Here is a 13,606-nt window from a genome sequence, read left to right as displayed (position 1 = left end):
CTCCACCATGTTCAAAAACACGTAGTCTGGGTATATATGTTTTCTTTCACTTACAATCTCAGTGATTATAGTGCTGTGTAGGTTGCTCTGTATTATATGAAAGAGCCATTTCTTCTCACTGTTTCTGCTGTAACAATTGCAGTGTCTGCTGCTCAAGCAACAGCATCGTCAGTTTGGGCTGGGAATAAATGTCCATGCCTATCCCTGTGAATGCACAATGTGTTACAAACATTTTATTTTACCTATCTGAAAATTTTGGAAAAAAAAACAGATCCAGAATAAAAGTTTTTGAATACTGTATTTTCACTTGTTGGTAACCCAGAAGTTATTCATTAAAAAGAAGCAAGTTAACAAAGGTAGGTACGTCATATGTGTGTGTAACTAATGGAAGGAGTCTGCTTTGCAACACCTTCCTAATAGCTTCTCTGTTGCTGAACCTGTTTCTTTCCTCCTATATTCTTCCCCAGATCATATCTCTTTCTCACCTTCTTTAACAGTATTTTTTTATGTTGTATAACGTATATGTTGTTTATATGTTGTATAAAGGTGTAGCTTGTTTGGGGATCCATTGGAGAAGCAATTTTAAAAGGTTGTGAGTTGTCTGAAATGTCATTGTTTACATTCAAATGTGGTAAAAACATATTGAGTTTTGTTTACATCTACCTGTTGAAAGTTAATAGAGTATAGAATTGAAGTAAAAATGCAAGTGAATTGATAACAATATTTATTCAATTTTTTTAGATGACCAAAGTTCATACTAGTAACCCAGAGTATATAATGTTGCATTCATGTAAAGAGGTATATATTCTCAGTTTACCTCACTTGCAGCAGGTGATCCATTTTATCAAAGTCCTATGTTTTAAAAAAAACAATAGGCTTTAAAAACTGGCAGGTTTTAGGAAAGCTTTATATGATCTGTTTTTCTACTTGTCTGTAATAAAATATCCCACCGTAAGGTCAGTATTTCCCCTGCCTACTCTAGATGACAGTTTTTCACAGCCAAGGACAAGCTGAATTTGCATGACTTTATGAAGGAGGAAACACAGGTCGGTATTAGCTAGTTCTGATGGTGGTGTTCACAGTTTCTCCTTTACACTGTTGAAGAGTCAATGGTTATGCAATAGTGGAAGCTTTTCCACAGGTGAGAACCAAGCAAATTTCCACATTCACAACTTTAGTGGGCACCATGATCCAGCCCATCCACAAAATGCTCTTGCTATACTGGTCTTGGCGTCACCCAAGTGAAGACTGACTGGCACGCTGCAAGTTGCCAAACAGTAGGGCTATTGTATATAAATACCATATAGGCGGTCAAATCAGGGTTGAATAGGAACCTTCAAAGACAAATATCTAGTTCCAGCTGAAATAGTTCCCTTTTGCTTTCTGCCTTTAGTCATTATCAGATCTGTAGTAACTTTAGAATACTTTTATCCTTTTCCCTTGGGTTTTGGGTAATGAGTGTAACCAAGCGGTGTAATTGTCTCTGGCACAGGTTTTAATGAAAGATATTGCCACTCCCATACCAGCGGAAGAGGTGAAGAAAGTGGTTAGAAAATGTCTGGAGAAGGCTGCCTTGATCAATTACACTCGACTTACAGAATATGCCAAAATAGAAGGTTAGTACAGCGATCAACTGCCAAAGTGGCTGTAAAAGCCAACAATGCATCTTAACTGAATATTCTGTGAGCAGCCTTTTCCCTTTCCTGAACAAACCCCTTCCACGGCAAGGGGAAATGTCTCATTAAAATCTCAGCTGGTGAACTATGGAGCTTTTTCCTATTCATTGCTTTAATATGCCTCCTGGGACCCTGTTTGAATGGAAGACTAGGACTTCTTAATTTAAGTTGCCCTTTGTTCTTACTTTTGAGTTCTCCGTAAATCTAAAAGGTTGTTTATGGGTTATTTTTTATTTCTCTAACTATTTCTAGTAATTAAACTACTGACAGGAATTTTTTTCTTTATCAGCAGTAACAGTACCTTGAAACTTGAGAACTCTGGATATAGATGTTTTTCTGATATACTTACAAGACAGGCAGATAGATACATCTTATTTATTTTTGCTGTTGTGTTGTCAGATATATAATAATAACCTGATCATTAAAACCTTAATTACATCCTGATTTCCTGAATGAACTAAATGGGGAAAATACTAGTGGTAATCACCATTTTTTCTGGAATATATGTATGTTCTAGAATGTATATCATGAAATTAATGAAAATTTTGTTAAAAAAAAAATTGCTAGCTTACGCAATGACATTTTAATTTTTGTAAAACTTAGGTAAAACCCAAATGAACTCATAAGAGTCAATTGCCTTTTCAAGACACATCTGTTATTCTCCATAAAGTGCAGAAGGCTTGAGATATATTTGTACAGATATATTCAGGAGTAGAAAACAGTGTTTGCACATCTGTACATCTGGTTTTTTGTCAGTAGAGTCAATTAGCAGGAAAATACATGAAGGATGAATTCTGCTATAAAAAATTCAATTTTTATGCATAGTATGTTTTTTCATAGCAGATATTTCTAGCAATGACCTAGAAGAAATAGAGTTATCATAGCAGCAAAATGAAGAAGCCTTATATGTTTAACAATATTATAAAGCCAACTTTTGCCTTTTTTCTATTTCTGCTCAAATTCTCTGAAAAACATGAGGTAACCAATCTGACAAGTGATTAACAAAAAACCCATCTGATCACTATGGCAACCAGTATTATATCATGGGAATAACAACATGAAACCATCTTAGTAACCAGTTTATCATAATTAATTATGATATCATGTTGTGTTAAGGAAAGGATGAATATTAAATCTATTCTAGAAAATGAAAAAGCAAAAATACTGTTTTCTTTAGTTATTATCTATCTGTTTTCATAAAAGGGATTCTTTTTTAATGGTCAGTATTTCATTTTTTTTAGCAAACCTGTTGAAATGATGGGTATAAAAATAGAACCATTTTTCAAAGACGACAAAAGCATGCAAAAGATACCTAAACTTGCTGACAGTAAATTGAATTGCAAAAGTTTTTTATAGTGTAGTAAGTACATCTTTGTCAAGGATTTCTAACTATATCCTAGAGGATTGTGGCAGTTCCACTGTGAGTCGCAAATTTTGTGCCTTAAAATATGCACATTGTTAACAGAAAAAAGTTGAGTTCTTTTCTGAGAATAGAGCACTGTTTGAAAGTGAAGGACTCCAGCATTATAACATCAGAAAATTAAACACGTTGGTTTTCAGTAGCAGTAGTACCTGTATTTGTCTCTTTTTATGCTCAGGTCATTAGAAATATCCTACATTTTTACCAATATAAATGTAATAATTTTCAGCAGTAGGTTCCGTTATTCTTCGTGAGGTTTATGGGAGCATTATTATAGCTGTGCACTGAAATTACCTTCTTCTCTTGAAAGTAATGCATGTTAGTGTTTACATTAATTGTTTGCTCCTCAAATTCCATACAGAAAGCACATCGTCATTAACTTTATAACATTACTGATGTCCTCAAATGTAGCTGTCATTCATTGTTGGCATTTTTTTCCTATTCTTTAAATATTTCTTTGCTGAACATCATCATATCAGTCACTCAAAATGCAACTGTTGCATGATAATATCAGCTGTAGTCCAATAGTAACTACCTAAAAAGTAGAGATGCAAAGAATGCTCCAACAAAAAAAAATAAATCATACATTCTTATATTATTCTATTATTTATGTTATGTTTCTAATTTCCCCGGCACAATATGGATGCAAACTCAGCCAGTGAGCCTGAAATACAGACCGTGTAGACCTAGTAAATAAAAATATACTACCTAACCACGTACACCATTTCTCCCTCAGCTGAGAAAACCCATCACTTGAGTGAGCTGACTGTCAGGACTCTCACTGCTATGCTCAAGATTTTAGAGAAGATTTTAACTCCTTATTCTACTCTAATGAAACAAAAATAGTTATATTTCTGTAATGATGTTTTTCTTCTTTCTTTCTTTTTTTTGTTTTAAATTTAGCAACAGCAGAAAAGGACTCAGGTGATTACTATTTGTGTGCATGTCTGCATGTCCTACAGATTTAGTGTGTTGTGTCTGTTTTTTTATTGTTTTTGTTGATTTCAACAGTATCAAGATATTGACCAGAATATGTCTGAACATAAAATTTAATTTTTATGTAGTATAGTACATGTGTTCTTCATTTACACTGATATTTATGATTTATGATTTATGATGTGCATATTTATTAACAATTTAGATAATGTTACATTTTGGAATATGATGCAATTGTAGTTTCTGTGAAAGAAGTGTAAATAAGTGATGCAGAAAAATTTGGCTGTTAAATTCAAAAATCAGTTTGTGTATTTAGAGAAACGTAGTTTCATAGTCATCAGCAAACATGGTATTCATTTTTAAATGGGTTGCTGGATTTATTGATGAAGGTCTTAATAGGACAATCAGTTGCATAAAGCTGGTTTTAAATTTCTCTGATATGGCTTCGTTCAGTGATACATTTATTTTTCTAGTTACAGCGGAACGTTGTGAGGATGGTAGGTCTTTGTGTTCCTCATTTCCTGAAGCTGATATGTTGTACATTTTCCAATAGCGCAGAGAGTTTTTTGAGCGCTTATATACAAATATTTGATAGACTGCTAATAAAAAGAGCATAGCTGAAGTAGTATTTGTGGCTGCATAGAAGTATGAGGGGTTGTGCATATATATGGTTGGAAATAGATGCACACACTACTTTGACTTTGTCATATCTTTTTTAAAGATGTACACACAGACCCAGTGGAAGCCTGATCATGATGCTTTGTGGGGTTTCCACAAATATCAGCCACAGTTACAGGAAGGGGCATTGTTTTCTCAGCATGAAATCATTTTTCGTCTGGAAAGACTAGGGGTGATGACTTTAAAGGTTGCATGAAATTAGTTCTAAATGGAGCTCTTTGCCAATGAGGGGTTTGAAGGGAGAAAGATGGTTCATTTCTGGAGGAACAGCTTTTTTATCCAGTAAACAAGGAAAAGATACCAACAAATTATAGAAACTAATTTTTTTACAGTCAGTATTGAAGATTCAAAAAATTCCATTGGTTCCCAAAACTTCCACTGGTTTTCATTTGAAAGCTTTAAATGCTCTCAAAATAGAAGAACTCTGTTTGGGATTGTGAAAGAAGAATGGAGATGATGCAGGGCTGGTATAGGCATTTGTTCCTCAGCCTGTTAGACTGAGATGACATGAGCTCATGTTGATCAGGTGATTGAGAGGGCTTCGAGGCTCCTTCAGCAACTTCTCTGTAAAAGGACTTATCTCTCACCATCAAATACAAATGCAGCTTAAGAAAGTTTCCCTACTCAGTAAAATATCTAAATCTAGATAGCACAAATATTCAGTTCAGAATTTTTACACCTGTAGGTATTGAAGAAAATATCTCTTCAAATTAGAAATTTAGAAAAATTTTGAAATTCATTTGTGAAATGAGAAAGCTAATTCTAGAGTTTGTGTCCTTTGACCTTTGTGCTCTAAATTGTCAGCTGTGCACTTTTATATAGTCTACATCACCTCAAGTACAAATTTTCTGCCACACACGCTTGCTATTCTTATTTTCTTGCAGACTCATTATATCAGAAATGGAGACGATTAAGCACAGATGACATACAGTTAGAAACACGAGAAAGAAAGAAAAAAAACAAAACTGTACCTGATTTCAGTCATTTTACATTAGGTTTATGAGGTTTATGCACACTTTGAAATAGACTATTGCCGTATTTTTAAGATAGGATAGCAAAGGTGTCCCTTAAGTGACCTGGTAGATAAATATATTAGAGAATGGATGAGAGGAAAGCCTATCACATAGAGTGAGTAAATGGAAATTGACTGCGTGAGTTAGGTGAAGCTAGAGGTTTATAGGCTGTGTTTATAATTTAATTGCTTAATTAAACTCTGCTTCTGACTAAAAATGCAGCTGAAAATTAATCAGATAGCTCTAAAAAATTACTTTTATTAAAAGGACTGTGTTCCACCAGAATTTTGTGTCCCATTGAACCCATTTTTCTGATGCACAAGATGAAGCAGCTGAAAGGAATCGCAATAAAGTTATATTTTAGCCTAGCTAACAGGGCCAAATCCTGCTCCTGTTGGTGTCATTACCTAAACTCCTACAGTTTTCATCATGAACTTGATGTACAGTATGCTTAGCTCTATTAACATATATTGCATTGTCGTGGAAAATAGGGAAAAACTATTTCTTGATAGCTATTATTGACTCTCCAACTTGTGCATCAGATACTGTATGGAGATTCTTTAATTGCAGGAGTGTCCTTCTTAGGTAATAGAGAGATGAACATGCAAATTCTTTTTGTTGTGAGGATCCTTTTCCAGCAGTGTGGTTGCCAGGTTCCCAGGTCTATTCCCCAAGTGCTCTCATTTTCACAGTCTCAATTGAACAAGACTCTGAATGCTTTCCCAGAAGACGGTGGTTACTTTCTTAATGGCAGACACAGTGGTATAAGCAGCACTTGCAGCAACAGGATTTGTTTGCAGTCAGGATGACATTTTATTTAGCACTCCCATGTCATTGTACTATTATGAATATAGAACAGCTTTTTTAGTAAAAATTACATTTGCAATAACAATTACAAAGGGTTCAGCATGTCATTCCTTCGGACATGTACATCTGAAATTCTCATGGAGTAGCTAATCTGTTCAGTCAGTATAATTGGCATTATGAGGAAATCAGCAGCAAACCTACTATTCTAATTTTGAACTATGTCTAAGAACTCTCATATAATGCCCTTGTAGTTTGCAACAAGGATGTATAATTTTTCAAGGAGATGATCACAGCATCAATATGAGAAAATCTCTTTTTAAGTGTAAACCATTTTCATTTCAGCACATGCTGCTTTTGTGACTTTGCTACCTGAAAGTACTTTTTAGATCATTTTGTGTATGGCATATTTTGTTGTTTTATTCAGTATTTAGCTTGAGTTAATTCTTCCCATAGGTAATGCTGAATATAACTGGACCTGCTAGATGCTGGGGCCAGAGGCAAATACTGTCCTTTGGATGCATTTTATATAGCTTCCAATGAACAGCTTATAGAAATTTGCATGCCTCCCTCACCTGTTTTCTGTCCTTCAAAAGAGATGGCCTTCCTTATACGCAATTCGTATTTTTTACTTCTATCTTAAATACATCCATTAACACAGAGTTACTTTATTTATTCCTTCTCAGAAATGAATGGTTTTCCCCATTTAAATGTATTTGAAATCTGAATGGCTGAGAAGTAATGGATTCTGCTAGTGCTGCTGTCATTGCATAAGAGAAGTGATAGAAACTTACATGTAAATACATTTTTCAATGCCAGGACATCACCTTGCTGCAGAGAAAAACAGAGACTGGGTTAGGGGTTAAATTGGTAAATGGCTGTGAAGCAAACAGGGTAGTATCTGTCATTGTCCATAAATACTCGTTTCTGAGGCAATAGACGGATTGTAAAGATTTGAATTATTAGGTAGTTGTCTTTTGACTCATTGTTTTTAAAAGTCTGTAGTAACTAAATATACTGGGCTTGTTCTGCCAATCAGTTTTAATAAGAGAAATGAGAATAAATTTTATTAAAATCAAAGCAGATAGTTACTGTGTAGTCAGTTGTTCAAAGATAAATCACAGTAGTCATCCCAATAGTTCTCTCTATCAAACAGACTGCCAAAGGCTGAATAACTGTTAACTCCATGAAATTGAAGGTCAGGAACAACTCAACATTTCGCTGGTTTTTAAAGGACATCAATCCTTAACATATTCATTACATGCAAGTTTCTAAAGGAAGGGTAGTATGTAAATGCCCTGAAGGCTCAGAAGGATCTATCTGACTTAAAAAGAAGAACACTACAAACATTATTGAAATTGAGAAGGCAAGTGGAGAGAGTCATTGTACCTGGAGAGGACTTGATTAAAGCTCTCCATCCATGTTCATTTCACTGTACAAACAAAAGCGAATGAGTTGCACAGTGGCACAGCACCTTGGTCTCTGCTTGTTGTGCAATTAAATGGAAAGAAGATATGGGCAAATATTCCTGATTTCAATTTTGGAGCAGAGGTCTGGAGAAGAACCCCTGGATTGTTAGGTCCAAGTCCTGATACCTCCTTCGTAAAGGTACCTGCATCCTCTCTTAACAGCTGGGCTGAGTCTTTGTTTGTCACTGCTCTTCCCCTTTCCTGCCCCCTGCTTTACCCATGTGAAGGCCATGTCAAATCCTGTTTGCTCTATAGGTGAAGGAATTACCATACAGTCAAATTAGTTCCTAGTTTTTAGCATGCTAACCTTGTCCTCTATCCCTAATGAAGGAGGGATAGCTCCCTCTCTCGATAGCAGTTCATCATTTCCAGTTCCTCCTCACCCTATGATGCATATTTAGACAACTGTTTTATACAATTTATACAAGCCTTTCATCCCTTTGTCTCAGAGTTTCGACTTCCTCTTTTTCATCTGTATAATCTTAGGTGCCTTTTTCTCTTAAACTTCAGCCTTCTTGAATACTGTGGACCAGAACTATGCAGTGCAATCATCTCCATGAGTTGGCTTACACAGTACTAGTAGTACACTTGTCTTTTTGTGTCTCTATCATGCTTGTGGCACACAGCCATTCTGTGAAAAGTTAATTCAACCCAATCTTCAGAGTATTGATAGTTTCCAGCTAATGACTTCCCAGTTTATAGCAAATGTTTATTGTTGTTCATGTGTCAAAATGTATTGTCCTCCCTCTTCATGGAATCATGGAATTGTCAGAGTTTGAAGGGACCTCTAGAGATCATCTGGTCCAACTCCCCTGCTAAAGCAAGATTACCTAGAGCACATTACTCAGGACTGCATCAAGGGAGGTCTTGAAAATCTCCAGAGAAGGGGACTCCACAACCTCCCTGGGCAGCCTGGTCCAGTGCTCTGTCACTCTCACCATAAAGAGGTTTTTCCTCATATTTGAATGGAATTTCCTATGTTCCAGCTTGTGCCCATTGCCCCTCATCCTGTCACTGGAAGCCACTGAAAAGAGTCCGGCTCCATCATCCTTTTACAAGTACCTTTAGGTACTTGTAAACATAGATGAGGTCTCCCCTCGGCTTTCTCTTCTCCAGGCTAAAGAGCCCCAGCTCTTTGAGTTTTTCTTCGTAAGGGAGGTGCTCCGATCCCTTAGTCATTTTAATTGCTCTATGCTGGACTCTCTCCAGCAGTTCCCTGTCCCTCTTGAACTGGGGAGCCCAGAACTGGATGCAGTATTCCAGTTGTGGCCTCACCAGTGCAGAGTAGAGGGGGAGAATGACCTCCCTTGACCTATTGGCCACACTCTTCCCTATGCAGCCCAGGATTCTATTGGCCCTCTTGGCAACAAGGACACATTGCTGGCTCATGGAAAGTTTGCTATCCACCAGGACTCCCAGATCCTTCTCCTCAGTAGTGCTTTCCAGGCACTTAAAGTACTAAATTTTGTTTGTCTCTCATTGTTTTGAATTATCCAATTCTTGTTACTTCATTCTGACCTGCTGTCTATTGCCAGTGTTCTACAACATTGTCACTGGTGCACTCCTAATATTTTTTCTAAAGTCATTGGTGAACAGAAGCTCATTGGTGATCAGAAGTCATTGGTGAAGGAAGCTCAGCACTAAGACAGATCTTCAAAGATTCCTCAAGAAACCTTTCTTTTCTCTTCCTCAATGCTACCCATTGCCTTTCTCTTGAGGCAGTTTCTTTATCCAGCACATAGTGTCTTTTTTAATCCTTATTTTCTTCAGCTTAACTGGTAGTTTTCCCATGAGGCACAGTATCAAATGCTTTAGTAAAGTCAGCATAGATGAGATCCACTGAATCTCTTTTCTAAGAAAATATCCTATCAAGAAAAGCTATTGCACAAGTCTAGAGCGACTGTATTACATTTATTCTATTTTCTCTTAATTTTATGTCCTCAATTAGTCATTTCTTCAAAATTTGTTTTAAAGTTAATAACTGTCAACATTACATTTCCCTCCTGCTTACCAGCCGGCATTGGATTTGCTGTTCTCATCTTTCAGTAACTCCCCAAAATTTAGGCTCTTAAAATTATTAGATTTTTTTAAAAAATACTTGGTTTAAGTCTACACTTTCAAGTGCCAGTTTTCTCTCAGTTTAGTGTGTCAGTTATTCAGGTCCCTTCATTTGTAGAGCTTTTCAGTTTGCCATGTCTTTTGCCTCTGAGTTTCATTCTACTGGAACAGAAAGTGCTGAGAACATTAGTTCTTTCCCCTTTTGAAGAGATATTAGAAGTGAGGGGAAGGAAGAAAATACCAACTGCTTGTATCTGTATTGCCACAACCAGAATGCAGTCATAAATTGTGCCATTGATCAGTAACTAAAAATTGAGAATTCTTTTCACCTCTGCCTTTTTTATTCTGCTTTTACCTCTGCAAATTTGTTGTTTCTTTTTTTCTTCTCACTTCACATGAGTTAAAAGATATCCTATTTAAAAAAAAAAAAACAACACATATTTGATTGTCCCATGAAGGTAATTGCATTGCATACCATGATAATTTTTTAAAAACTGAAAACATTATAGTGTGACCCAGTTTAAAAAATTATAGACTACGAGATGTGAACCCTTAACTTTCTACAAATCTCATAATCTCTCTGTACATAGGTGATAATGGTAATTAATTTTTGAAGTTTTCTCATCCCTAGAATTTAAAATTCTACTGAATTCTTAGAAATCAATTATGGAAAAATTGGCTTCAAATTCATAATTAAAGCTAAATTCCATTATTTATATAAGGCTAGAATTTTATTTTTTTTTAGTCAGAACAATATAGGATGTCCTCCCAGATGTCTACTCCTTATTCTTTCATGCAGAATTAATTCTATGAGAATTTGCAAGAAAATCCACCACAGTCAAATCTAAATTGTCTGTGGGTGGATTATCCCAGTTGCAGATTAACTCTGGAGAGTCAGTTCAGGTCTAGCAACATATATTAACTTCAGGTTATTGATGTTTGTGCTGCTTTGTAGATTTGTTGACTGGTGTCAAGTCTAAAAGCAATCTTGCTGGTTTCTGGTTTCACATGTCAAAAGTCTGAATGAATGTGTCCTGCTGGAGCAGAGTGGGCTCTACGTAGTTCAAATGATGATGTATCCATGTTATCAAATTATATCATGGTCTGTTTTACTGCAGGGCTTCCCTGTCATCTGCCCTGCATCAATATGAGTTTGCTCCCAGTCTCCAATTTGGAGTAAGTCAGATTCCTGGTCAAGAGAGCTGGTATAGAATAAAGGGTGGCTCATTTAGGTCCATGCACTCCAATTGGTTTTGGAAAGAAGTGTGTAAGATGTAGGTCCCTCTGCACAATATCCAAACAGGTGATATTGGTTCAGAAACTCCAAAATGGCTCAGGCTGTGCTCTGCTGTGTGTGCAGCGCATCCTGGAAGGCATCTGGCAGCCAGCAGTCATCCCTGCCCTCCTGTGGGTCTAATTCTGGCACATGCATAGAAACAAATTAGTTTACCTCCATTAATAGGCACCTTGCACTTTCTCCGGGCTTGAATGCTGGTAGCACTAATGTTAAGTAGCACGAGAGCTGATTGCTGCCAGCAGCCAGTGCAACAGCACTGGTGAAAGTTAAAACAAATGCCAGTGGGCTGACATGAAGGATCAAAATGCAAACTGGATGTTCTGTTGCAGTTTGGCATAAAAAGAGCTTGACCAACTCCTAAGCTGCAACATCACCACAGAAGTCTCCAGCTCCATGTAGCCAGCTGGATGAGGAGGTACCCATATGCCCACCAGGGAGGTAGAGGCCTGGAGGGAAGGGGTGATCCAAGGGAGTAGCTGTTCTCAAGTGTCACACGACTACTTACCTTTTTTCCAATATCCCTGCCATTGGTCTGTGTGACATCCTCTGATCCTCTCCAGACAGGTTGGCTCTCCTGAGTGTCTGGGTCTGGATATACTTCTTTCAAGAAAAAGAGGAAGGGTGAAATAGTGGAGAGGGAAAACCAGTAAGGGATATATGCTGTGCCGCAGCGGGAGGACTGGCAGGACAGAGACAGGTACCTCCCAGCTGCACTGTACTCACACTTGAGGAGGAGAATCACTTATTTAATGAGTAGATTCCTGTGCTCAGCAAATGCCAATGAGAAATTAAACACGTTTACCAGCTTACATGCTGGGGAAAAAAAAGAAAGAGGTGAATTGTACATTTGTCTTCAAGGATAAACTCTCTTATGAAAAGCAAGCTTAAGTTAGGTTTTAGACATACTGGTGTTGGGTTTTAGACATAGATGGTCTCAAGAGCAGAGGAACAGGGAGAAGTTCTCTGACCTGTGTGACACAGGAGGTCAGACTGGATGATCTGACAGTCCCTTCTGGCCCTGGGCTCCATCGGTCCATGAAACAGTCACCTTTTCATTTCAGTAGCATTTTAGTCAGTTAACTTAGCTCATTTAACAATATTTTCTTGGTACGTATGTGACTCACTGATAATGCGTACTTGAGAAAGCATCCATTATTCGCAAAGCCTGGCTTCCTTTTTCATTTCAGCAGAATGTGAAGCTGAAAACAGGTGATTGATGGCTTTTTCTGTTTATTTTCTAAAAGATGTCAAGCAGCATATTTACTGACTCGACTCCTGCTGCAACTTGTTAGTTTGAGTAGTGTAAACACATCTTAACAACCCTTAGTAATTGTGGGGAGAAAGACATCATGAATATAACGAAAACTGACAGCACCGATTTCCATTCCTGTAATTTTTTTACGCGTATAAAGACAAGCACAGTATTTTGCTCAGATGTTTTGAAGGTTCTAAAACTTCCAGATAACAGTCTATTTGTACTCATATTTCAAATATACTACTTGTATGGTAAAAAAAGGTTAATATTTAGTTCTTTTTCTCTCAAAGTACTTCATGGACCCTTGTTTATACACCCATGTAAATGGCGGTTATCCATAACACATATTCACTAGATTTTGGAAAGAGAAAAGTCATTAATTACAGAGAAAAAAGACTAGCTGGCGTGGTAACTTACAGATGGAAAAGAAGCTTTAGATGAAGCCTAAGCAAAATGTAGGGAAGCGTATACCATCCAAATGAAATTGCATGTATTTATTTATTCTGGGAATAAGTAAACAACAACAAAAATAGAGAGATTTGTCCAAGGATGCAAAGTGAGTGCAATTATCTGCCAACTTTTCTTATCAATAAATCTTGTAGGAAAATAATAATTTAAAAAATACTATTGAAAGCTGTATGAAGCATCAAGAGTAACTTCCGTGTTTTTAGCAAATAGTAGTTCACAGTAAACTAGTAAATAGTATGGGGAAATTCATGCAAACTTGAAACTGGAATACGTTGAGCCTAATCTCTCCCACATTTCTAGTCATTTGTGCCATGAAACATCATTCAGAAACTTGCCATACTCACCTCAAAGGGAAATTTACAGTTTTCATCTTGTCCTCCTAAACACACTAATCCTATTGAAGAAACTATTCCTGAACCTTAGTTCCATAAAGACTGAAATTCTTGCAATTTTTGGCTAAAATAATTTATGATGACTGATGCCTGTGCAGGTGCACTTCTGATCCCCTCTTTGGTCCTTCTTGTTTTTTAGG

At 36.8% G+C, this 13,606-nt stretch overlaps 1 protein-coding gene across 1 annotated transcript in view; it reads left to right on the top strand.

The window, feature by feature from the left end:
- CADPS2 (Ca++-dependent secretion activator 2) overlaps positions 1–13,606 on the top strand; it is a 294,288-nt gene that overhangs the window by 195,986 nt on the left and 84,696 nt on the right. Inside the window, exons 17-18 of the mRNA XM_014963349.1 lie at positions 1,493–1,616; positions 4,000–4,020. Of these exons, the coding sequence (XP_014818835.1) occupies positions 1,493–1,616; positions 4,000–4,020 (145 nt within the window). The remainder of the gene's footprint in view (positions 1–1,492; positions 1,617–3,999; positions 4,021–13,606) is intronic.

This window comes from Calidris pugnax, unplaced genomic scaffold (genome assembly GCF_001431845.1).
Source record: "Calidris pugnax isolate Ruff unplaced genomic scaffold, ASM143184v1 scaffold44, whole genome shotgun sequence".
NCBI classification, from domain to species: Eukaryota; Metazoa; Chordata; class Aves; order Charadriiformes; family Scolopacidae; genus Calidris; species Calidris pugnax.
The sequence above is the reverse complement of the archived record's forward strand: the minus strand, read 5'-3'. Positions and strand labels throughout refer to the sequence as shown.